Genomic DNA, 26,052 nt, shown 5'->3' with positions numbered 1-26,052 from the left:
AAGCTCGCTCTTCTTTCCCATGCTATTTTTAATACTCTCCTACTCTTTAATCCCTGTCAGCTGGTTTCTTGCTCTGCCTCGTGACCTAGGGTTAATTTTATTAAATCCTATGTACACAAAGTTCTTGGATTAAAGATGTGTGTGTGCTAGGGCTGGGTGAACCACACCATAATCACTGGTTTACAATAAACAGAAAGTTCTTGGATTAAAGGTTTGTGATAGGGCTCAACCACACCAAACAAGAAGCAGTGTTTTATACTTCACAATTTTGGGGTTCACAATGGGATCAAATATCCTGCAACAGTTACTTACGAAGTCCTTTGACTGTTGGCAGCATCAATCCTTATTTCCCTCTGGGCCTTTATTCTGCTTTGATGAAGGTGAGCATATTATGGAGTTATTAATAACTTGAACTGTTTTCACTTCCTTAATTCTTAATTGGTTAATTCTCTTTTTAGACTAAATATGACTCCAAACAAATCTGTAACGAATAACCTAAGAAGAAAATTAAACATTTTATGTTTTATACAGTTTTCATCTTTTGTTTTATTAGTGAGATCACTGAGATGTTTAAACTCATCTTTCAGTTCACACGGGAAAATTGATGCACTTTCGTGGCTGCAGTATGCATGGCTTCTTGTTTTGCAGTATTCTGATGTCCTGAAAAAGATGGATCCGGATCACTTGGTAGCACTGGTGACAGAAGTTATTCCTAACTACTCCTGCCTGGTTTTTTGTCCCACTAAGAAGAACTGCGAAAATGTAGCAGAAATGTTGTGCAAATTTTTAAGCAAGTATGTTAATCTTTTTTAAAAAATTAACAGAGCATTATACTGTTTTATAAGGTTCTGAAGGGATTGACCTTAAAGTTTAACTGACATTCACATTAAAGTAGAAAATTCTAGAGTTACAGGACAGTGACCACCATAGAGGCTTAGATTGGAAGCTTTGGCTGAGCAGTGACCTAGGGTTCAGCTGCATCTTAGACCAGTCAACACGTCTGGGAAAGGGCCAGGCAGGCTGTGTACAGCAAGGGCAGGATAACTGCTGTCGCCACAGGTCCGAGGCCAGTCATATCTGCAGCTGAGCCTTAACCACTGTCCTTTCTTAACTTGTCTGGGCGCTAGATATAATTTCCTACAAACTTTAGAAATGTGTTGATTTGAGAGTTTGAGCTGTGTTTTGTTTGTTTGTTTCTTTGTTTGTTGTTTTTCAAGACAAAGTTTCTCTGTGTAGCCTTGGTTGTCCTGGACTCTCTTTGTAGACCAGGCTGGCCTCGCACTCATAGAGATCTGCCTGCCTCTGCCTCTCTTGAGTGCTAGAATTACAGTGTGCTACTGAGCTGGCTTTGTTGAGGTTTCTCAAGTGCTATGGTTTAGACTTTTTTTGCCATATGGTAGGTTTGCATTTTCAGAGCAGAACATTTATGCCTTAAAAACAAACCATCTCCCATAAAGCATTTCTATTATAGAAGAAGTAATCATAGCATCTAGAACAGGAATCTAAACCTGATACCATAGGAAGTATAGGAGCAAAGTTCAGGATGTCCATGAAGCTTCTGAAATTGTAGCTAAAGTATTGTGTTTATATGAATTTTTGGACTTCTCCTTAGCTTTGGTGAAGTATCCATAGAGTTCTATAATCCACAGAATGGTGTAGAGAGTATTTTCAATGGTTAATGAAGTAAGATTAATTAAAAGAATGTTTTATGGGGAGATGGCTCAGTCAGAAAACCCAGTTTGGGTCCTGGCACCCTTGTGAAAGCCAGCCATGGTGTTGCACACCTGTAATGCAGTACTGGGGAGATACAGGAGGCTCTCCAGAAGGCTCCCTGCAGCTCACTGGCCAATAGCCTTGCTGACTAGTGGGCTCCAGGGTTAGTGAGAGACTATCTCAAAAACCAAGGTGGAAAATGAGGAGACAAACATCTGATGTCAACCTTTCAGCCTGTTTGTTGAGACATGTTTACACTTCTGTCGACAATACAAACACATGCCCATGCATAGAGAATACACACAGAGAACATTTTGTATACTTATATGATAAAAGCAATACATAGCTGAAAGGATCTTTACATGATTTATTAAAAACATTGTCAGCACTTTCTATCTATAACTCAAGGGCTCGTATTCCTTTCAAAGATTTATTTTTATGTGTATGGGTGCTTTGTGTGCATGCATGTGAGCACACACAGACACACACACACACACACACACACACACACACACACACATATGACTTGAGAGCATGCCCTAGCACTGCGGTTACAGATGGTTGTGTGCTGCCGTGCGTGCTGGGAACTGAAGCCCATCCTCTAGAACAGCAGTCAGTGTTCTTAACCGCTGAGCCGTTACCCCCAGCACAGGCTAATGTGCCTAACTGACCTTTTTCCTAGGGACTATCTAAACCACAGAGAGAAAGAAAAGAGCGAAGTGATTAGAAACCTGAGGGGTGTCAGCAGTGGGAAAGTGTGTCCTGTCTTGAAGCACACCATCCCTTTCGGAGTCGCCTATCACCACAGTGGTTTAACTAGTGATGAACGCAAGCTTCTGGAAGAGGCCTACTCCACAGGTGTGCTCTGCCTTCTCACCTGCACATCCACCTTGGCAGCCGGGGTCAATCTGCCCGCGCGGAGGTAAGCTGTCGTCTTTGCTTCAATGGTGGATGACGTGAATCAAGTGCTTTTCTCTGCTGAGTGGGCTTGCTGCCTTTAACATTTTAATGATAAAATAAAGTTCCTGGTATTAGATTCCTCCCTTTTGCACCCTCAGTTGTGTGTTTGTGTCTTCAACTTGTGAGAGAGGGTCTCTGTAGCCCAGGCTGGGACCTGGAGGGGTCCTGCCTCAGCCTCCCACTTAGTGCTGGAATCAGAGACATGATTTCTGTCCTGTGATGCCAGCATCTGATTCTGCTCTGGGAAGATTTGACATGACCTGGAAAGTTCATTTAACAGATTTCCTTGAGCTGTTAGTGAACTGGTTTGTTTTGGAAAGCCAGTCTGGGGTGGAGTTCAGTGGCTAAAACCTTGCTTGACATATGTGAGGACATGTATTCAGACCACAGGGGAGGGGCTGAATAAAGCCATCTGAATGCATTAGCTTTTGTTTGTTTGTTTGCTTGCTTGCTTGTTTGTTTTGAGATAGGGTTTCTCTGTGTAGCCATGGCTGTCCTGTGTGTCCAGTCTGGACTTGAACTCACAGAGGTCTGGCTACCTCCGCCTCCCCAAGTGCTGGGATTACAGGTGTGTGCCACACCTGCTTCAGCCACCACCACCCGGCATGAATGCACTAGCTCTTTAAGGTCAGATCCTCAGTTACCTTTTCTGATATTACCAAACTCTGTAAAACTATGTAATTGACCTCTCTTTATAAATCATGGCTATGGTGGGTTTTCTAGCAAATAACTTGTTTTCACAAAATTTTTATGAATGTTAAGACGGTTGTTTTTCTTCAGTCTCAATGTCTTCAGTCTTAAGTCTCAGTCTTTTCTTCAGTCTTAAGTCTCAGTGTCATAGTCGTTAATTATGCAATCATCCCTATACTCATATGTATTTATTTATTTATGTATTTAGGACAGGTCACATGGTTAGCCCTGACTGGTCTGGAACTCACTAAGTAGACCTGACTGTCTGCCTCCCCCTACCTCCAACTTCCGGGATTAAAGCCTGCCCCACCATTCCCAGCATGGAACCAGCGTTTTGTTTCTGTGTGGATCTGTGTTTTCTCCTCTCCAAAAGCTCTGTTTTCTATCATATCATGGGGTAGAGGCGCACACATGTCACAGTGGCTATGCCAGTCAGAGGACAGCTTCTGGAGTCAGCTGGTTTTCTCATCTTCCCTGTGGGCCCTGGGGATAGTGCTCAAGTGCTCAGTCTCGGAGGCCAGGGCCTTTATCCACTGAGCCAGTCCCTCCAACAGCTCTTACACTTTCCCTTTTAACCTCAAATTTTCCTCGTGGTGAGTGATTGCACTTACTATAGTTGTTGCGTCATTCCCTCCTTTTCCCACATCTCCCACCCTGGCACCCAGCTGCTTAACATGCATTTATTTATTGAACCCTCACAATTTATTACCAACATATTATGGAATTAAAGCCTATAAAGTAATTAACTTTTCCAGCACTCGAGAGGCAGAGGCAGGCGGATCTCTGAGTTTGAGGCCAACCTGGTCTTCAGAGTGAGTTCCGGGACAGCCAGGGCAACAACAACAATGATAACAAACTTATTGACTGTTACATCAAATAACTGAGTTTCAAGGCAAGGTTGGAACCCAGGTTGCAGCCTGATGGTATAACCCCAACAGTCCCCACCTCCTTGTCTTTCTGTTGGGGCTTGGCACTTTGTGAGTGGCTCCATCTTGAGCTGTATGGTTTTCTTCATCTTAAACTAACAGTTGATAGTCGCTTCTGTATTTCATCCCTCCATCGTCTTCATTCTCTTCTCCTGTGACTTGCCAAAACTGAGGCAAAGATGTGTGGTTCAAGCTGTCAGCTCTCTTTTCCTCCAGTTTTACCTTCCATATAAAAATCAGGTTCTTTAGTGGGCTGGGAAGAACTACAATGCAGAGCGTTTGCCTAGCACCCAGAAAGCCCAGTTCAAACCCCAGCACCACCATCCCAAAATCCTTTTTTTCTTTTAGACTTTAAGTGAATTTTAAATTTTCAAGAATTCTGTTATGCTTCTTGTAGCCGTCTTTTTTTACACAGTGGATATGATTCCCTCTGGAATTTTCTGTGGATACTATTTAAATTTTTCCAACATTCTTTACTATTCCTTATTTTATTTGTTCTGTTTAGTCATTCTGTGTGTTCTCATTACTTTTCTTTTATGTTTGTTTTCTTCAAGCATTTGTTAATCTAGACAGTCTGTTGAGATTTATAAATAAAGAAGTTGATAATGTAGGCAAAATGATAGATTCTTCATTTTCATTTGGAGAGGAAAGCTGGCTACAGACTTGTTTATACCTGAGCAGGACTGAAATTGCTGGTTTTATAGAATAAAGCCATTGAAATCTACAGTGCTTTATAGTTAGAGACAGCATGGATGGTAGCATACGGCAGTGGTACGTGGCCCAGTTCTTCAGTTCTGGGGTGTGAAATCAAGATGCTATATAAAGACCTGTGCTACCAACTGATCACAGGCCTCCCAACTACAGAGACTTGAGTTCAGGTGGTAGTTCTGGCATTTACTGATTTTGTGGTTTAAAGTAAGCCACTACTGAATTTCAGCTAATTTCTTCATAAGAATAGAAAATAAGGACATTGCTAAGCATTTTGTAAGAATTACAGATAATGCATGTAAGAACCTAGGACATTGAAGATCCATTATAAATGCAGTTTTATTTAAAGTTAAAATGTCATTACATTTAATAACAAAAAATAGAATTGAGTTGAAAAAGTAGTGTTATGATCTATAGAGAACCACTTTTGATTTTATACCTTCCATAGAGTCATCTTGAGAGCTCCCTATGTGGCTAAAGAATTCTTAAAGAGGAATCAGTATAAGCAGATGATTGGCAGGGCTGGCCGTGCCGGGATAGACGCTGCCGGGGAGAGTATTCTCCTACTGCAAGAAAAAGACAAGCAACAGGTACTGCTCGCTCTGACCAGGCTTGCGGGGGGTCACCTCGTAAACTAATTACCAGTGTCCTTAAGTGAGATCTTCTCCCACATGATAAGACTTAGAGTAGTTAAAATATATTTATATTTCAGACAGTGAAAAATGTTTTCTACTTATTTTATAGACCATCTGTTAATTCTTGCTCTTCGGGACTTTTGCAATACGGTTTTGTTTTGGCTGTGGAGGAGTTCAGGGCTTCCAGAAATCTTAGAGTGTAAGGCCTTTATGTGGAACACGGTTTATCTTTAAATAGCACAAAATAAAATACTGCTTTAACTTTTATAGGTCCTGGAACTAATAAACGGACCACTAGAAAACTGCTACAGCCATCTTGTTGAGGAATGTACGAAGGGAATCCAGAGCTTGCTTCTCTCTTTAATTGGCTTAAAGGTATTTTTAAAGATCTTCTTAAGTAGGATGACTATTATTTGAGATAATAGGTGGATTACAAAATATTTTAAAAAGCTAACTTTTAATGTAATGTGAAAAAGAACAGTTTCTGACATAAAATATGGGAATTGGAAAGATGGCTCAGCAAATAAGAGCATGCTACTTTACCAGAGGACCTGGGTTCAATTCCCAGCACCTATATGTCTGTTCACAATTGTCTATAACTCTACTTCCAGGGGATCTGACACCCTCACAGAGACATACATGCAGGCAAAATACCAATGTACTTAAAATAAAAATACTTTTTTTTTTTTTAACTTTTTTTTTTTTAACTTTTTTTTTTTTTTCAAGACAAGGTTTCTCCATGTAGCCTTGGCTGATCTGAAATTGCTTTATAGACTAGGCTGGCCTCAAACACACAGAGATCTTGCTGCCTTCCACCTCCTGGAGTGCGGGGATCACAAGTGTGTGCCAGCTATAAATTGTTTTTTTTTTTTAAAGACTCAAATTGGGTCTTTTTTAATTCTTCAGTTAGAGGAAATGTAAGAAATCAGATAATAATTAATACCTACCCAAAGTTATTTTTGTTATTTAGTTATTTTACCCAAAGTACAGTGGAGGCGTGCGACAGTGGCTCCAGATATATAACAGCCATCACCCGTGCTCACATTAAAAGTAATGTGTGCCTGTCATCCTATGGTACAGTACAGCCCCCTCCATGCTGGGCGGCTCTAGCAAGCCCCAGCTCTACAAACATGGAGGGCTGCAGCTGATGCTCTGCAGAGGAGAAAGGTACCACCTGTGAGGCTCCGTAGCCTAGATGCAGCAAGTGCACTGTTACTTAGAATGCGTTCAACTTATGATGGGTTCACCAACGTGTAAACAGCCTTTATCAAGTATGAATAATAATGAGCCAGGTGGTGGTGGTGCATGTTTTAATCCCAGCACTTGGGAGGCAGAAAGAGGTGAAACTTGGAGTTTGAGGCCAACCTGGTCCACAGAGCAAGTTCCAGGACAGCTGGGGCTACACAGAGAAACCCTGTCTCGGGGAGGAAAAAAAAAAAAAAAGGAAAAAAAAAAGCTAATGAATTTTTTTTAGACTTATTCTTGAGTTAATTAAATTTTGTCCTTGTGCCCAAGTACAGTTAGCTACTAAATAGTAAAAGCCAGAGTTTAAATTTAGCTTTTTCTAAGTTTGAAACCATTGTTCTTAGCTCATCATTTAATTTAGCCTGTCCTCATTAGTATGAACATGGAAGTAAAAGTGTTGAAAAAGAACTATCACAAGCTTTGGTGCCTTGCAGATGAGTGCTAATTGTCATTATAGTATCACCTGCCACTTCAGAACCATGAAAGTCTAAAGAAAGAAAAAGAATTAAATGCTGTGAGGTTGAAGGAGAGATCCAGATTAGATACAGAAGGAAGAGATAAGCCATTCTAGGTATTTAGAGTAGAGTGCAAGAAAAAGAAAACAAAAGCTTAATGTGGCATGGGTACAGTCGGCAGGCTGGACGCTGTAGCTGGGGAGGGGCCGTGACGTGGGTACAATCTGCAGGCTGGACACTGTAACGCTGAAGAAGGGTACTGAAGAGTGGAAGGTTGGATGGAAAAAGTTACCCCAAACCATATGGTGTTGACTGGGGCAACAGGAAGGAATGCGTAACCATCAGAGTTGTAACAGTCGTCATACAGACTCTGTAAGAACTTGGCTCTGATACCAACCAAGACTTGTGACTCACACAATGTGATGTCAGAGCAAAGAGGACAGAGGTGAGCATCCCCAGAGACAAAGGATGATGGGAAGAGAAGGAACTCCAGGAAAAGGGTGTGACAGTTACCCACAGGATTCAGTGAGTCCCTGATGACTTACCACAGCTTTGTTTAGGCACCTGCCAAACACTCTTTATCCTCGATCTTGAGAGCCCTGAAGAGGCACGGCTCACGGTTCTGTGTGTTGACCATTGGGTCCCAGTGCCTTACACTGTGCTTAGCATGTGGTTAGCACTCAATAAATACTTAACAAACTTGACTCTGGACTTGCCGAAAGATAGACAGTTTAAGTCATGGCCAAGCTTTCCAGAGAGGAGTGGAAAGATGACTTGAGGACAAGTCAAGCTCCTACTCTGCATGGCCTTCTGCCACGTCAGCTGTAATCAGTCAGGAAAGAAGCTGGGAAAACAACACTGGTTATGTGCTATTACTGTGTTAGCCAGACACTTTTCAGAAGAGTTGGTTTGGGCTTCCGGTTGGGTCTGTAGTGGCAGGGAGAGCACGCAGCAGGTGGTAGACGTGGCTGCTGGAAGCTGAATGCTCCCATTTCAAACTGCAGGCAGGAAGCAGAGGGCTCAGAATGGGGATGGGTGTGGCATTTAAACCTTCCAAGCCCATTCCAGAGGTAGACTTCCTCCACCCAAACAGCAGGACCAACCAGAAACCAAGTATTCAAAAGCCCGAGACTGTGGGGACATCATTCAAACCACCACAGAGGCTTAGGGACTTCAATGATCCACAAACCGAATAGCAACTCTAGAATATCTTATAAGTGCCTGTGAGCTTGATTGAATATTAAGAATGATTGTTAATAAAGGGAAAGACAGAAGCAATACAAAAATGAATGCTCCATAATATTTTTATTATCCCTTATATTGGTTTAATATAAAATGACTACTTTAAGATTCCCACTGAAGTATCATCAAAATTGTTAGAAAAGGTATTGAGCAATCATATTTTAATATAATATGCTGATTTGGGTGAAGTTGGCTAATAAAAGTGTGTTCTAATTCAGAGTGAGTTTTACATCTGAATACCAAGTGCAGGGTAATAGGATCAGTGCTGTAAGTTGTAAATAGTGAGCAGGATGGGAGGAGTGCCAGGACAGGAGAAGGAGTGGGAACCCAGCACAGAGGGAGGGGGAGACTGCTAGGTCACCCTCCGCCAAAGCCTTGCCCGATGCTGCCTGATTCTTCCAGCTTTGTTTTCCATATCCTTTATATTTTCAATGCAGGTTTTAGAGCTGAAAGCCTGCTTCCATGGGTATGTAAAAGTGAATGAAGAGAAGATTCCAAAAGGAGTAGGAATGGAATTGGGGGAATCGGCTGGGGAGGCTGAAAGCACAGTTTTGCAAATAATACAAAAACCAAAAAGCTGGGCACGGTGGCACATGCCTGTGATCCCACACTCCGGGAAACAGAGGCAGGCAGGTGTCTGTGAGTTCAAGGCCAGCCTGGTTTACGAAGTGAGTCCAGGACAGCCAGGGCTACACAGAGAAACCCTGTCTCAAAAACAAACAACAACAAAAAACCCAAACAGTATTTTGGGGCTGGAGGATGGCTCAGGGGTTGAGAGCCAATACTGTTTTTGCAGAGGACCCAAATTCAGTTCCCATACCCCACATCAGGTGATTTATAACCACCTGTAACTCTCGCTCCAGGGGGTCCAACACCTCCGCCCACACACCTGTCCTGATGTGCACACACCTCAGCACACAGGCATCAAACTAAAACAGCAGCATAGGAGCCAGTGTGGGCAACAAGGCTTTAATCCCAGCTCCTAGAAGGCAGAGGCAGGCAGATCTCTGAGTTCGAGGCCAGCTTGGCCTACAAAGTAAGTCCAGGATAGCAAAGGCTGCACAGAGAAACCCTGTCTCGACAAGCGTGAACATGGTAGCTGTCTTTTCCCTTCAGTTCCTTTTTCGTTCTTGTTAATTTTTAGTTGTGTTGATTTTGTGCTAATTTTTTTCTTCAGAAAGCTTCTAGAATATGAAAGTGAATGATCTTGTTCCTTGAACTAAGGAAAATGTTCTGATGATGTCCTAAATTTTTTCAGATTGCAACAAGTCTTGGTGACATATATCAGTTTATGAATGGTACATTTTTTGGTGTTCAGCAAAAGATTTTATTGAAAGAAAAAAGTCTCTGGGAAATAACTATTGACGCACTTCGACACCTGACAGAGAAGGGACTTGTACAGAAAGACAGCCGTGGTGATCCTGAGGAGTTACAGTGCTGTTTCCGTATTACAAAACTGGGCCAAGCTTCTTTCAAGGGTAAATTTACAGAAATCTCAGTATTTGCTTAGGAAATGTATTGGAAACATAAAAATTATTTTGTTTCTTTAAATTGAATTTGTGGTTTCATAGTAGAAGCATTACTTTTATAAGGTACTTTAGCTTTTGAAAATTGAAAATGGTGGTTTTTTGTTTGTTTGTTTGTTTGTTTGTTTGTTTGGTTTGGTTTGGTTTTGGTTTTGGTTTTTCTAGACTGGGTTTCCCAGTGTAGCCCTGGCTGTTCTAGAACTCTCTCTGTAAACCAGGCTGGCCTCCAACTTACAAAGCCACATGCCTCTGCTTCCTAAATGCTGGAATTAAAGGCCTGTGCCACCACACCTGGTGAAAATACTTTTAATTGTAAGTAATTACATAAGTATGTAGAGAAGATGCCCATGCTTCCTTCCCTCTGCCCCCGCCCCTTCTGTCAGCAACACACAGCTCAGTCTCCTGCCAAGAATAACCTTTCTGTATATTTACTTCAGTTTATGGTACTTGCTATAAACAGGTTTAAGCTTTTGTTTTAAACAAGTAATACCGGTTGTTCTGGAACTTGCTTTTTTGCTTATTATACAGATTGTATCTGAACAAAGAATTTATTTATTTATTCATTTATTTTGGCTTTTCAAGACAGGGTTTCTCTGTGTAGCCTCGGTTATCCTGGAGGAATTTGTTTTTTGTGTTTGTTGGTTGGTTGGTTGGTTGGTTGGTTGGTTTGTTGGTTTTTTCGAGACAAGGGTTTTCTGTGTAGCCTTGGCTGTCCAGGACTCACTTCATAGACCAGGCTGGCATCAGACTTACAGAGATTTGCCTGCCTCTGTCTCCCTGAGTGCTAGGATTACAGGCGTGCACCACTGAGCCTTGCTAAGAATTTATTTCTTAATGAGTAGGTTGTAATTTACTTATTGAAAAGTAACATATCTGCTCTTTAAAAAAAAAAAAATTCTTAGGAAGATGACTCATTCAGTAAAGTGAGTAAGTAAAATCATAAGGACTGACTTGAGTTTAAATTTCTATCACCCACGGCAGGCATGTGTGGGTCTGTGATCCCAACAGAATGGCTAGGTTGGAGCTTTCTGACCAACCTAGCCAGTGATCTCTTGGTTCAGTGAGAGAGTCTGCCAAAAAAAGTAAGGTGGGCAATGACTGAAGACCCTTCCTTCATCTCTGGCCTCTGTCCTCCAGCACACATGCACATACACGCAGGCACACGCGCACACACACATACCCACACACACAAAGAAACCTATCCTAAGAACTCAGGATTATGTTATCAGAAGTCCATATTCCCGTCCCATTCCACTCCTCAGGAACTCCCAGAGTTCCCAGTTCAGTACATACTCTTCCAAACACATTCATTCACCACATAACATGTCAGGCAACATTGGCCACATCACAGGGGTTCAAAAAGATCACATCACCTAATGGTGGTGCTAGCCAGCTCTTCAGTGTGTATACAGGGGCAGTGTGTCCCAGGCAGGTAGCACCTGGCTGTGTTTTCCTGCATAGATACATACATGTGTATTCCTGTGCATCATTCAGTTCTTAATAGAAGCAAGCTGATGTGTAAAATACCGTGAACCCCAGGCCTCACACGCCACTGGGCTACATCTCCAGCTCTCTCTCTCTTTGTGTCTGGCTTTCACTGAGTTGACCAGGATAGCTAGCTGGTCCACTGCAGTCCAGGCAGTAGCTGAACTTGCAGTCCTCCTGCCCTGGCCTCCGAGTGGCCAAGCGCACATGTGGGCCTACCCTAAGGGCCCCGGCCCATGCTCCTTTGTTTGTTTGTTTGTTTGTTTGTTTTGTTGTTTTTTTGAGACAGGATTTCTCTCTGCAGTCCTGGCTGTCGTGGACTCACTTTGTAGGCCAGGCTGTCTTCAAACTCAGAGAGATCTGCCTCTGCCCCTCTGCCCCTGCCTCTGCCCCTCTGCCCCTGCCCCTCTGCCCCTGCCCCTCTGCCCCTGCCCCTCCCCCCCACCCCTGCCCCAGTTGTACTTTATTGCCTCTTAAAATAAACTTAAAGTAAACTCTGAAAGGTTAATTACATTTGCTCAAATTCAAACTAATACAAACTGGGTTTTGGTACTGGGTCTCATGCAGGTCCGTCCGGCCTCGGGTTGCTGTGTAGCTATGGCTGGGATAAACATGTACGCCATACGTGGCTGAGAGTATACCGATCACCTCCTGAATGTGTGCTGATGTGTTTCTTTAGGAGCCATTGATTTGGCCTACTGTGACACTCTGTATAGAGACTTGAAGAAAGGTCTTGAAGGACTTGTACTGGAAAGCCTCCTCCATCTAGTCTACCTAACAACGCCCTATGACCTGGTTCCTCAGTCTGAGCCTGACTGGATGGTGTACTTCAGGCAGGTGAGAAAATGGGATTTTTCAGCTTAAACTACTTTGGACTTCGTCAAGTGGTCTGTTGAAGCATTTGGGATTGGGCCTTCAGAGTTTCTCTTCGTTCAGACTACTGTTTATTGTGCAAAACTATTGGTCTTATGCTGTTCACACGCGTGTATATATGTCTTCCAGGTTTTATAAAGTATTTGTTTGTGTGTACACGCGTGTGGAGTCAGGTCGACCTCGGGTGCCACACGTTCCTCAGGAGCCTTCCATCGTGTTTTCTGAGTCAGGATCTCACTGGGACCTAGAGCTCACCACCTAGTCTAGGCTCACTGCCTGTCTCCAACCTGGGCTCTGGGATTAGAGGCACAGCACCACCGCACCTGGCTTTGAACTCAGGTCCTCATGCTTGTACAGCGAGCACTTTACTAAGTGAGCCATCTCCAAGCCCACGAAGAGCATTTATTTTATAGCCAGTGACACAGTGGAGCCAGCACTGTGTGTAATAAAACCTGTTGGCAGAGTAACGTATTAGGCTGTCTTCCTGTGAACTCTGGTTGAAGGGATACACAGGATTACATCAGGCAGAAACAGTGGCTGGCTTTCCCTAACCCCCCACAGTTTTAAAGATTAACCCCAAAGCCTTGTGTATAGAAAGTGTGTGTTCTACCTTGGGACCAGACCCTCAAGCCTCTAGTCTACAGCTTTTTTATCTCAGGAAGTTAATTTCTGTAGTTCCGTGTTTAAGGCCTTACATGTTTTTGAAGTGGTTCTCTGTGACACGGCTGTTTTCAGACCCTTCCCGCTCATCTTTTTCCTCTTGCAGCTCACTGTACTATTAAACATAGTCACAGTTCGTAAAAAGCACTCGTGGCCGTGTTTCCGCACAGGTCATGTGCTACCTAGTGATGGAGGTGTGTTCTGAGAGATCAGTAAGGCAAGTTCATGAGAGTGTGCTTACCCAGCGAGGCAGCTGGGCCACCACTAGGCCACGTAACTATGGGACCACAGTCATGTGTGTTTATATAGCAAGACAGCGGCGCCACCAGTGGGCCATGTAACTCTATGGGACCACTGTCATGTGTGTGCTTACACAGCAAGGCAGCTGGGCCATCACTGGGCCACGTAACTTTGGAACCACTATCATTTGTAGTCTGGGGTTGACACAACATTTTTCTGCTTATGATGATACTTTATCAAGTATTTTACTTATTTACTATTTTTATGTATATGAGTACTCCATGTGCGTGTACACCTGCACACCAGAGAAGGCATCAGATCGCATTCTATAGGTGGCTGTGAGCCACCATGTGGTTGCCGGGAATTGAACTCAGGACCTCTGGAAGAGCAGTGCTTTTAATCACTTAATCTCTCCGGCCCCTCCATAAAGTATTTTATCTTCCTTCTGATCCTATATATTTAGAACTTGTAATACTTAAAAATGTTGCAGTTTTTTCTTGTCCATTAGAATTATGAAAATGTGACCTCAGAATTAATACTGGATTTGGCTCACATGACAGACTTTTAAAGCTACAATTTTATTTTTTCCTTATGTTTATTCCTTTTCTGTGTAGTTTGGTCAACTCAGTCCAGCAGAGCAAAATGTGGCCACTCTCCTTGGAGTCTCCGAAAGCTTTATTGGGAAAAGAGCATCCGGGCAAGCCATTAGAAAGGTGCCGTATCTTTCTCGTTTTCTAACTAATAAATTCACTCAACAAACATGGCATTGCATCATTTCCTTTATTGACTTGATCTTTTTGTTTCCCAGCTCTCAGGAGGTAGAGGTAGGTAGAGCTCTGTGAGTTCAAGGCCAGCCTGATCTACATAGTGAGTTCCAGGCAAGCCAGAGTTACACAGTGAGACCCTCTTTAAAAACCAACCAACCAACCAACAACAACAAAAAAATCCACATTAATCTGTTAGGCTTGTATTATAAAATATTTGCACAATATCACATAACTGTGTAATAAGTTCAATTTGAAGTGAATGTTTTTATAATAGATTTTATACAGACAGGTTATTATATGTAGCTTATATGAGTTTGTGTGTGTAGTGCTGATAAAACACAGATACTTGCACGGCCTAGGTGAGCATTCTCCCACTAAGCCTCCATCCCCTAAAGAAGCCAGTCTGCTTTCCAGAAACTCTGTATGAGCTGTCCTGCTCAGTGTTCCAGATTCCGCACTGGACGGGCCTGCGTGTTGATGTTGTTGTAATTCAGTGCTCTCAGAAAGCTTCCCAATGCAGTGGGCAGGCAGGCAGGCAGGCAGATTTCTGTGAGGCCAGCCCAGTCTACGTAGTGAGACCCTGTAAAAAAAAAAAAAAAAAATTCCCAACTTAATCCTTGCAGTGTATAAAGCATTTTAGAAGATAAGAGTGGATAAGATTCTTTTGTCTTGAACCCTGCATTTTACTTCTTAAAATTCAGTTAATGTGACAAGAGAAGGTAGCAGGGGTGTGATCATGATACCTGATATACATGTGAACATGTCATAATAAAATCCACTATTTGTATAACAACAAATAATAAAAAGAATAATAAAAACAGAAAGGTAATGTAGATCAGATCAGTAGATGCTGATAATTTGATATAATTAAGCAGTTGTTAATTATAAAGCAAATAGTAAAATCCTCATGTCTTGGGACAAATAAAACTCAGTCTAATGCCTACAAATAACTCTAGTCATCATCCAGTTTCCTTAAGCTGTCGTTGCTATTCAACACACTCGTCCTCTTTAAATTTTCATTGTTATTCCAACTCTTACTAAACCTTAATTCTTACCCGCCATTTCCTACATACAGTTCTAATTCTGAATATTGACGATGGCTTTCCATCTGCTCAGTACTGGCTGCTGCAGCTGGGCCTGCAGGGCAGCGGCCTAAATTAAGGCTTAATGATTTTCGGATTGGGCCTTTTACTTTAGAACTCACTATGTCTAATTTTCAAAATGCTGAATACAAATATTTCCTTAAAACTTCTTATATTAACCTCTAAAATATAAGGTAAAAACAAAAACATACTAAAATGACACCACATTTTAAAATTTGAATCTAGAATTCAATTTTGTTACATTTTGATAGTCAGTGTTTGTTAAGTGATAATTAAATATTTGATAATTTATTTTCTAGTTTCGTCTTTTAGACATAATACTATTTCACATTCTAAAGAAAATGGTGTTTACTTTAAAATATAGTGTATTTCTCCATATTGAAAAAGAAGCGTGGACTGTCAGAACAGCTCGGTGGAAATGCTCTTGCTGCATGGTCCTCACAACCCACTAAAGCCTCGGCTGTCCTGGGACATGCACGCGCACGCACACACGTGCACGCACGCACACATGCATATACACACACATATGCGCACACAAACACACCCTGTACAACAGAAACACGGAGCTTCCACAACATGGAAGAGACAACCACTCCCAAAAGCTGTCCTCTGACTTCCCCATGTGCACATGCGCACATGCACATGCAATCATATGCACACACAGTCAGACACACACATACAATTGAAAAAAAGAACCCTCCAACCCACACCTACTCCTTTAAAACTTTGGCGTCTCCTAACTTCAGTGTGGGTGTGGGTACGTGCACACACATGATGCGTATGTGCTGGTGCCATGGCACGCTGTGGAGGTGCAGGAACGAGTTTGTGAGTTGGCTCGCTCTCCCTGCCTGTAGACGGGTCCCAGCGCCGCGCTCAGGTGGTCAGCCTTGCACAGAAAGCCTTCAGCGTGCACCGCACCAGCCTCTACCCCCCACTGCTGCCATTTCTTGCAAAAGCTTGGAATTGTCATTAAGCTATGTACCCCGCCATGTAATAATTCTATCATTTTCCTGGCTTTGGGATTACATCCTAAGCAAAGCCTACATTAACCCAATTTATAGTTAATGGTAAAAGCACATTAAAGATGGCAAATTAATAAGCCATCTTCGCCCTACCCAGTGTTCAATACTTTTTTTTCAACTTAATGCTTTTAAGAGGATGGTCCATTATATCCATGCTAACCTATAACTCAGAATCTCCTGATGTGTAGCCTTTATCTCACTATCTTTTCTATGTCTTAGGTATGTTTCATTTCACACAGGGGCTCGCTCTGTGACTCAGGTCTTGATACACCCCCCTCAGCCTCTGGGTGCTAGGGGTATAGGCATGCTCACCATCATGCCCACCTAATGTTGTCTTTTATAACTTCCTCTTTCAAGTCCGTCTGTGACATTCTCTCTTAAGTTTACTTGACACTGGTGGTGAGAATCTTTGCACAAGAAATAAGGTCACTAGCACCACAGGCCAAAGCAGAAACACAGAACAGAAACTGCCAGCTGCAGGAAGCCTTTTCCTGAAAAGCTTGGGAAACTGTGACTGTGACAACCATGGGGAAACCGCGGCATATTTCTTTGCAGTTGATAGTGTAGACAAGCCTACCAGTTAGCTGCATGTGTTTGTCTGACTTCCGGTCCCAGGCAAAAGCAGTTTATGGGCAGCCCAGTCAGTTTGGAGGCCGGATCTGTGGGAGGCAAGAAGTGTTTGGTTTACCCTGTGAGAGTCTGAACTTTTTTCTGGTGATAACTCAGTACCGTGTGTGCAGTATGAATGCAGTGACGCTCTTCTAAAGTGACGTCCTCCCTAAAGATAGGTTCTGTAGATTAACAGGAAAACAAGCTCAGGATGAGCACGGAGGTCTCCAGGGTGTTACCCACATCCGCACCCAGCCTTCTGGGTATAAAACAGCTTCTGCATGTCTTCCCTCCGTGTTCAGTGTTCCTGGTCCCTGGTACTTATCTGTGGGCCTCCCACATTCCTGCCTCCCTCCCTATGCTCATCTCTAACGCCGCCTGAGCGACTTAAGCAGAAACCTGCAGGCCTCAGCTCAGTGAGCATATGTGAGCCCTGGCTGTGTTCCTCACAGTTCAGGAGGCTGGACCCGGAAGCCAAGGCAGCACTGGCCTCTTGAGTAGGCCTCGAGGAAAAGCCTCTGTGCCCTCCTAATTGCCCTCAGGAGGAGCAGCTCCTTGGCTCACAGGTGCATCTCTGACCCGAGCCTTGCTCAGTGGTCCTGAACTAAGCACATCTGCAGAGGTCCTTGGCACAGCTCTGGCTGCCGGGTGCTGGGGCATGAGCCTGCAGGTCCACCTTCCTCCCCAGAGCAGGAAGTGTTCCTTACATTGGAAATGATTTGCCGTATCTCCTTCTGTGACTGGGAGGATGAGAGCTGGCGGACTGGGCGTGCGAGCGCAACAGCCTCTGTGAGCGCCGTCTGTCCTTGCTAACCTGCAGTCCAATTGCAGTCACTGTGCCTTTTGTGTCTCCGTAGAAGGTGGACAAGGGCATCGTCAACAGGCTCTATCTGTCCTTCATCCTCTACTCCTTGCTGAAGGAGACCAGCATTTGGAGTGTGTCTGAGAAGTTCAATTTGCCCCGAGGATACGTTCAGAATCTACTTACAGGAGCCGCCTCCTTCTCATCGTGCGTGCTGCATTTCTGTGAGGTAATCAGTCACCTGCGGGACACTAGTCCTCCCACGTCAACGGCTGTTAAACTCTGAAGAGGTTGCCAGCCTTTTCTGTCTGCCAAGCCACTGTGTTGTGTCAAAGCACCCACACTCATTTAAAGCCTTTCTTCGTTTCTCCTGTTTACACGAGGACTGTGTGCAAGCTTAGGAAATGATGCAGAAATTACTGAATCAACTAAAAAGCTTCAGTAGAAAGTGCAGAGCAAGCCTGTTCTCAGGACCAGTGCCAACAGCTCCAGGCTGTCCCTTACAACCTGTGGCTTCTGTGCGGTGACCCAGGAGTGATGAGGGCCTCGCTAAGTTACCCGAGTCCATCAGCGGCTGTGTGACCGCTCTGTCCCATGTCTTCTGGACAGCCACAGTGACGTACACATTTACTTCTGTCAGGCTGACAGGCTACATCAAACTGTGTGTGTACATTTTAATATTTATAAACAAGCTTTGTTGGGGGGGGTTAGGTTTTTCAAAACAGGGTTTCTCTGTAGCCCTGGCTGTCGTGGACTCGCTTTGTAGACCATGCTGGCCATGAACTCAGAGATCCGCCTGCCTCTGCCTCCCGAATGCGGGGTTTACAGGCATGTGCCACCACAACCCATCTTGCCAAGGTTTTAACTTCAATTTTCTTTTTTTCCTAACTTAAACCTCCTTAGTCTGTGCTTGTGAGTAATTAACTGCACTATATGTGCTAATGAAGGGCAATTAGTGTATTTTTAATCTTTAACCCTGCTCTTTCTAAGGAAGCCATGTAAGTGGTGTGAAATAGTAGGGCAGCTGCGTTAGTGAAGACGACTTCTCACTACAGTCAACAGTGGAAACCTAGCGAAGGCTGAACCCTGTGTCGCTAGAAGGCCGCCCACACCGCAGCCTGGCGTTGGTTGTTGGTTCTGCTGGGGTCTTCACGCCTCCGCTAGTGCGGCACTTGCTCCCCAGTGGCTTCAGGGTGCTGTTCCATGCTCTTACACTGATACCCAAGGCCGAGAAAGGGGCTTTAAAAGCTAACTCTTCAGACTATGTTTATTTAGCATACGATTGCAGTATTCCAGACTGAGCATTCGGCGGTGTGAATGAGAGAGGAGAGGTGTGGGCGCACACTTGTGCGCCTGTGCATGTGTGAGCGTATGAGTGTACTTGTCACAGTGCACCTGGAGGTCAGGTCAACATCAGAGGTGTCTTTCTCAATTGCTTTCCCGTCTTACTTTTGGAGCTCACCGTTTGGCCACACAGCCATGCACAGACACACAGTGCTGGGGTTACGGACGTGTGCCACTGCAGCGGGCCTTTATGTGGGTGCTGGGGGCCTGACCTCAGGGACTCACGCGTGTGCAGCATGCGCTGTGCTGAGAGCCAGCTCCCCAGCCCTCACGCATATGTCTCCAAAAGATAAACGGATATGATAACCTCCACGCCATGTTTAATGCTCTTGATTCGTATTTCCCTGTTTTCATTAGCTTAGAAAATGTCTTGCTGAATATTATGTTGCATTTGAATCTTTCCTTATTTAATACTTTGTCTCTGGGATAATTCCCAGAGGTAAAAGCTGTTTGTAGCCACTTTACAAACAAAACTGTATGTCCACTTCCTGTAATTTTGAGAGAAATAGTGTAGTTTTGTTTTTAATTTTCAATCTTTTTTTCCCTCTAAAAACTAGCTCACCAAGCCCCATAGGTGCCCAACCGTACTTCCTGGTAACCATACGTGGAATCATCCTCTCCCCTGGCTACATCCTAGCTTCAGAAAAAACGTAGAAGTGACTTACCCAGATTAACATGTCATACATTTTTGTTTCCTCAGGAGCTGGACGAATTCTGGGTTTACAGAGCCCTTCTGGTAGAACTTACCAAGAAACTGACATACTGCGTGAAGGCAGAGCTAATCCCACTCATGGAAGTGACGGGGGTCTTAGAGGTCAGTCTCACCCTGCTGCCCTGACTGAGGTCACGTGCCAACAGGAAACTCAGGATGAGTCGCTTCGTGAAGTGTTAGTGCAGGGTAGCCCATAAAGCGTGCTGCTGCTGCAGGGTCTGTGAAGGAACAGACCGGATCGAAGCAGTCTGTGTACACAGGGGCCCTGGTAGGCTGGCTTACAGTGGTAGCCCATCAGTGGCAGTCTCACACTGGAGAGGGCTGTGGGTCCCCGCGGCTGATGCCCAGCAGTCCCAGTCTGCTGCTGAAAGCCTGGGCATTCCCAGAGAGCTGCTCATCTTCACGTTGAACGCCAAAGAAGCCGAGTCTGAGAATCAGCAAGGACTGGTGGCAGCAGCAGCAACAGCAGCAGAGTAGACGCACCCAACAATGGCAAGCAAAGAAGGGCAGGCAGAAGACCCCTGCTTTTCCCTCAGACCTCTTCCCACCACCCCCCTCCTTTTTTTTTCCAGACACAGTTTCTCCCAGCCCTGGCTATCTTGGAACTCACTCTGTAGATTAGGCTGGCCTCAAACTCAGACATCCACCTGCCTCTGCCTCCCAAGTGCTGGGAGTAAAGGTGTGGGCCACCACCGCCCAGCTTCCCTTAGACCTCTTTGATCTGGGCTGCTGCCAGACAGTGCTGCCTACTCTGGCTCTCAGCTGATCCCAAATCAGGTCACCCATAAAATGATGCCCTGGCCTCTCAGAAAGTCATTGCTAATTGAGAAACAATACGGTGAAAGATCTCAGCTATAGAAAGTCAGCCTCTGCCCTCCCCCAAGAATGTGCATCCCACCTCTTAGCCAGAGACCCTCCTTATTTCTTCACAGAATGTAATGAATGTAATGAAGAATTACCTTCTGTCAGTTTGTACCCCGTGCAGTGATGACTGGATGGCAGGAAGGTCATTTACATTCTGTCAGACAGTGGGAAGAAAGGCTCCTCGGGTGGTCGTCAGCCTTCTGTTATCAGTGAGCCATCAGCTTCAGTCCACTCTTTCTTCAGTCTTTTATTCTGCTTAGGAAGCACATACATGCCCACTGTAGAGAGTGAGTACTTGAAGGGCACCGGGCTAGAAGCTGAAGACAGGAGGCACGGCTGCTCTCCCGAGTGCCTGGCTGGGTTCCATTCCTGATTTTAGCACACCAGCTGACTTGTGAAGCATGGAAAGCGACCTTCAGTCAGATTAGAGCCTCCCAAACCATCCTTACATTCTGCAGTTTTCTCATGGAGCTATAGCTTCATATTTCCATTATTATCTTCATCTATTCCTGTTAGCTGCATGTTGCATTTTTAAGTAATCCCAAATACTCATAATATTTTTTTCTTTAATACCTTAGGGTCGAGCAAAGCAGTTATACAATGCAGGTTATAAAAGTATCATGCATTTAGCCAACGCCAACCCAGAAGTGCTGGTGAGGACAATCGATCATCTGTCCAGACGGCAGGCCAAGCAGATCGTTTCCTCGGCAAAGGTGAGCAAGCTTTGAAGGTAGCCACAGCGTCGTGTCCGTATGCTTAGTTACCAGTGCAAAGCATTGGGCACCATGTCATAGTTTATGGTCCCAAAACCACGTACTCACATTTAAGAATGCCAGCTGCTCTTCCGGAGAACTGCTGGCTGGATTCCCAGCACGCACTTGGTAACTTGTGACACTTTGTAGCTACCTCTAGGGCATCCGATGGCCTCTTCTGATCTGTAAGGGTGCCCAGACATGCATGCTGCAAACATCCATACTTATAAGCAAAACAAACCCCATGACCTCAGGATTCATAGGTACACACACTGTACCTGTCCTTGACATGGGGTTGCTGAGAAAAGGACAGAGCGAGACACCCTAAAAATTCACACTTGTTTCAAGGCTTTATTGAAACCTGAGGACCCAGTAGTCACTCCACTCTCCCCCACAGCCTCCTAACGGAGGTCCTTTCCTCAGTGTGCCTACCATCCAGTCTTAATGCTTGAAAAGTCCCTCACGGATGACGCCACTGTCAGAGTCCTCTCAGTGTGCTGAAATTTTACCTCTTAAATTTTTTACCATCGCATTTGGCGCATTGCCCTTTGGAGCCAGTTTTTCAAACTTTTGAAGCAGGAGTTTCTCTCTTCTGTGTTAGGTTCTGTAGCTTCAGGCTATCCACTGTCTTCGTTCCCTTTTCAAGGTTGCCACTGCACTTCTGTCTGTGTGAATAAAGCCATTCGTTACACAGGAATCTGGGATTATGTCCTTCTTGGTCACAGCTACGTAAATTGTTTGGCTTTTAAAAACTTCATTCTTACATTATTGTGCTGGCCAGTCTTATGTAAGCTTGACACACAAACTAGAGTTATCTGAAAGGAGAGAACCTTAATCCAGAAAAGGCCTTTGTAAGATCTGGCTGTAGCACATTTTCTTAATTAGTGATTTTGCGGGGAGGGCCCAGCAGGTGTTGGGTGGAGCCATCCCTGGGCTGGTGTCCTGGGTTCTATAAGAAGGCAGCTGAGCAAGCCACGGGGAGCAAGTCAGTAAGCAGCACCCTCCGTGGCCTCTGCGTCAGCTCCTGCCTCCAGGTTCCTGCCCTGTGTGAGTTCCTGTCCTGACTTTCTTAAGTTGTGAGTAGCAATATGGAAGCGTAAGCCAAATAAACCCTTTCCTCCCCACCTTGCTTTTTGGTCATGGTGTTTTGTCACAGCAATAGAAACCCTAAGACAAGTATTGGCATACATGAGGCAGGATTGTGGAATATAAATAAGCTTCTTCCTCAGTGTTCCGAGTGGTGCTGACATGTGAGCATTGTTAGTTGATCGATATAGTGATCCTGTGAAGCAGACAGTGAGGGTGTTTACACATGCAGCCTCCACAGTGGACAGACCCTGTACACCAGGTGTTTGTGGATGCGTAGGGTTCTAACCCTGCAGGCCTCTCCTGCTCTAGCACCTAGCACAGAGCCAGGACTGAGGACCAGACTGCACTGTGGGAACCGTTGTATCTCCAGGGGTGGAGTCCTGCCTTAAGTGCTCATCTCTTCACAGAGAAAGGCTTCTGTTCTGCCCTCAGGGAGTCTGGATCTCAGTCTCTTCCACTTTCCAGCCAACTTATGCTAACTGATACACTGACAGACGTTAAAGATTGCTGGTCGTCCATGTTCTAATGATACTAACTTCTAGATTTTGTATTGTTGCTAATCTGTGTAGGGGTTTTTGTTGTTGTTGTTGTTTTTGTTTGTTGTTTTCAAGAAAAAGTCTCACTGTGCAGCTCTGGCTGGCCTCTAATTCAGAGATTTACCTGCTTCTGTCTCCTGAGTGCTGGGAATAAAGGCGTGCGCCACCAGTCCTGGTTTTTGATCTATGGTTTTTAGAGGATATGATGGCATATTTGTCGGTTACCATTATTGGAAGGTCCACTGTATATTTTTATTCCTTTTATATGGTGCTATGCTCTTATCTAATTAAAGAGCATTCTCTTTTTCATTTTCACTTTGTTTTATAAGATTTCCACTTACGAAGTTTCTCTGCACTTATTATAAACAGTATTGCAAGTTTTTGTTGTTTTGCTCTCTAGACAAAGCCCACCTACAGCTAACCCCAGCATCCTCTAATGTTTAGAAAAAAGAAAAAGTCAAAGTCTTCTAAATGCCATTCTATTTTGCTTTTTGAGTCGCTGGCTTAGGCTGGACTTGAAACTGAGAGAGCCCTGCCTCTCCCTCCTGCTGCGAGAACGAAAGGCGCCCACATACACATAGTGCTTGGGAGTACTTCCATCCCCGTGTGTGTTTTTAAATTAACCATATTTCCAGGCACGGCAGCATGCGCATTCAGGACCTTAAGGCAGGAAGATCACAGATTTGTGGCAGCCTAGACTACATAGTGAAGCCCTATCTCAAAAAGTATAGGAATGGGGGCTGGAGAGCTGGCTCAGTGGTTAGAGCCCTGGCTGCTCTTTTAGAGGACCCTGGTTCGGTTCCCAGCACCCACGTGGCAGCTCCCAACGGTCTATAATCCAGTCCAGGGGATCCAACCAGCTCTTCTGGTCTCCAGGGAGACATGCATTCAGACAAAACACCATAAACATTAATTAATTAACTAGTTAAAACAAAAACTACAGGAGGGAAAAATGACAGACGGGAGGGGGAGCAGGTGGAGGGAGGCTGACAGATCAGATCATGTTTACCTTAGAAGCTTTAGTAAAACTTTTTTTTTCTGCAATACTGATGGGCTTTTAAAAGCACACTAAGTTATGAGAACAGTATATATATATATTTACATATAACTGTTTCCAGACCTAATTAAATATATATGTAAAGGATAACAGTTTCAAGACCTAATTAAATTTTTGCAAAATTCTCTGAAATTTTATAGATTATAAATAAAGTTTTAAGTGCCTGAGTCTTGTGTGAAGCAAATCTTTGAGTGTAGGAAGCTCCTTTATTGTTGGTACACTGAACGCTGTGATCAGCTAAAATGGTTTTTAACAGAAAGCCTCGGCTTCGTTTCCTGAAATCGCTTGTTCTTAAGTGGCCGTTTTTCAGTCACACTATTTTAGTTGTAACGTTAGATACTGATGTCTCAGAACGCAGGTGTTTAGCAGATACAGAAATGTTGGCAGCTCTCTAACCAAGTACATTTGGCCTCACAACTGGGTCTTTATTGCAGATGCTGCTGCAGGAGAAGGCGGAGGCTCTGCAAGAAGAAGCACAGGAATTACTGAGCTTGCCTCCAGACCTCCCTGGGCTGGGGGATCCCAACACCGAAGAGGCCGGAAGCCATGCTGGGGAGGCCACTCCGTGACAGGGCATTTGCCTAAAATGCCTGAAGGCCCTGTGTGAGATCCTCAGTACCTCCAAGAAAGAAGAAAAAGCTGACAGGGTTATAAGTTAGCAGGGAGGTGAGCACCTGTAATCCAGCACTTGGAGGGAGAGTTAGGGAAATTGAGTGTTAAAAGTCACCTTCAACTGCATAGAGAGTTGGAGGCCGGCTACGTGAGGCCCTGTCTCAAAAAAAAAAGCAAATGTATGTTTTCAAATTTGATTTATTTATTATATATATATATATTATTATTGAAATTTTCCTCTATAAATGAATTATATTTTAATTATATATTACAAACTGTGGATGAACTTTTTAAAACAAATTTTATTGCTTCTTTGTAAATTTCACATCATGCACCGCAATCCCACTCATCTCCCTGCTCCCTTGTATCCACCCTCCATCCTTGCAACCTCCCCCACCACAGAGGGAAAAAAATCACGTTGAGGAAGCTGTAGTGTGTCACAGTGTGTCCCACAGTACACCCTTTTGTCCATACTTCTGTGCTTGCAAACGTTCAAGGCCTCTGGCTTCTGCTACTCTATCGATACTGGAACCTCACTGGGACTCCTCCCAGGAATCCTGTTGTTGCCCTGTGTCATGGAGATCCTGTGGATTTGGATCTGTGGGACTGGCCTCTTTAGGCACTCCAGAAGTTCATCGATGGGGTAGATGTTAGGGTGGGCCAATTGAAAGCACCGGATCTGAGCCTGAGAGGTATCTGAGCTGGTCAGGCTGCCAGCTCTCCTGCACGCGTACCATCGGGGCAAGCTCTACTTCCCTGCATTGGCTGGCCCATCCAGTGCCACTGCCAGCAAGGGGCAGAGCCAGCTCTCCTGCTCTCATGCCCTTGGGGCTGGTTCATCTGTGCTACCCAGACGAGGTGCGGGCCTGCTCTCCCAAGTCCTGCAGCAGGTGAGGGGCTGGGCCAGTTCTGCTCTCATGACTACAGTGGGGCCGCCATTCCTGCCCACTACAGGTGGCAAGGGTAAAGGTGAGAATAGGGGATCTTTCCACTGATACCACCACACAGCGGACAAAAGACAGGGCAGTTCTCTTCCCTCCATAGGTGGCAAGGGAGTGGGGCATCTGTCCCTTGCCCATGTCACAGCATGGTAGACAAGTAGCAGGACCATTCATGTTCATGCATGTCCTGGCCATGCTCTACCATGCTGCCCAGGCTAAGTGCAGAGCCCACATGCTGCTCCTGGTGAGGGACAGGGACAGTCTCCTGTTCTCATGACCCCTGAGCCAGGTCTCCTACCTGCCGCAAGTGGTGAAGCATGAGGAGGGGAGCAAACTACCTCTCATACATGCCACCACACAGAGATGAGGGGCAGGGCCAGATCTCCCACGCTCATATCTTTGTGGCCAGCTTATGTGCAGGACCCACTCTCCTGAGTACAGCAGCTGGCTATGGGTGGGGTCAGCTTTCCCACAGTGCTCAGGC

The 26,052-nt window shown here is 44.6% G+C and overlaps 1 protein-coding gene across 3 annotated transcripts in view; it reads left to right on the top strand.

The window, feature by feature from the left end:
* The window catches only part of Helq (helicase, POLQ like), a 38,216-nt gene extending 13,289 nt beyond the window's left edge, over positions 1-24,927 (top strand). Inside the window, exons 8-18 of one of the 3 annotated variants that reach the window (XM_021646106.2) lie at positions 649-794; positions 2,396-2,635; positions 5,446-5,587; positions 5,903-6,007; positions 9,833-10,052; positions 12,265-12,422; positions 13,973-14,071; positions 17,717-17,890; positions 19,706-19,819; positions 21,160-21,294; positions 24,450-24,927. In XM_021646106.2, the coding sequence (XP_021501781.2) occupies positions 649-794; positions 2,396-2,635; positions 5,446-5,587; positions 5,903-6,007; positions 9,833-10,052; positions 12,265-12,422; positions 13,973-14,071; positions 17,717-17,890; positions 19,706-19,819; positions 21,160-21,294; positions 24,450-24,584 (1,668 nt within the window). In that variant the 3' untranslated portion in view covers positions 24,585-24,927. Of the gene's footprint in view, positions 1-648; positions 795-2,395; positions 2,636-5,445; positions 5,588-5,902; positions 6,008-9,832; positions 10,053-12,264; positions 12,423-13,972; positions 14,072-17,716; positions 17,891-19,705; positions 19,820-21,159; positions 21,295-24,449 lie in introns of those variants that run through there. The other 2 variants (XR_009590982.1, XR_002476739.2) reach the window with 2 other exon arrangements.
* The last annotated feature ends 1,125 nt before the right edge of the window (positions 24,928-26,052 follow it).

Source organism: Meriones unguiculatus, chromosome 3, assembly GCF_030254825.1.
Source record: "Meriones unguiculatus strain TT.TT164.6M chromosome 3, Bangor_MerUng_6.1, whole genome shotgun sequence".
Taxonomy (NCBI): Eukaryota; Metazoa; Chordata; class Mammalia; order Rodentia; family Muridae; genus Meriones; species Meriones unguiculatus.
The sequence above is the reverse complement of the archived record's forward strand: the minus strand, read 5'-3'. Positions and strand labels throughout refer to the sequence as shown.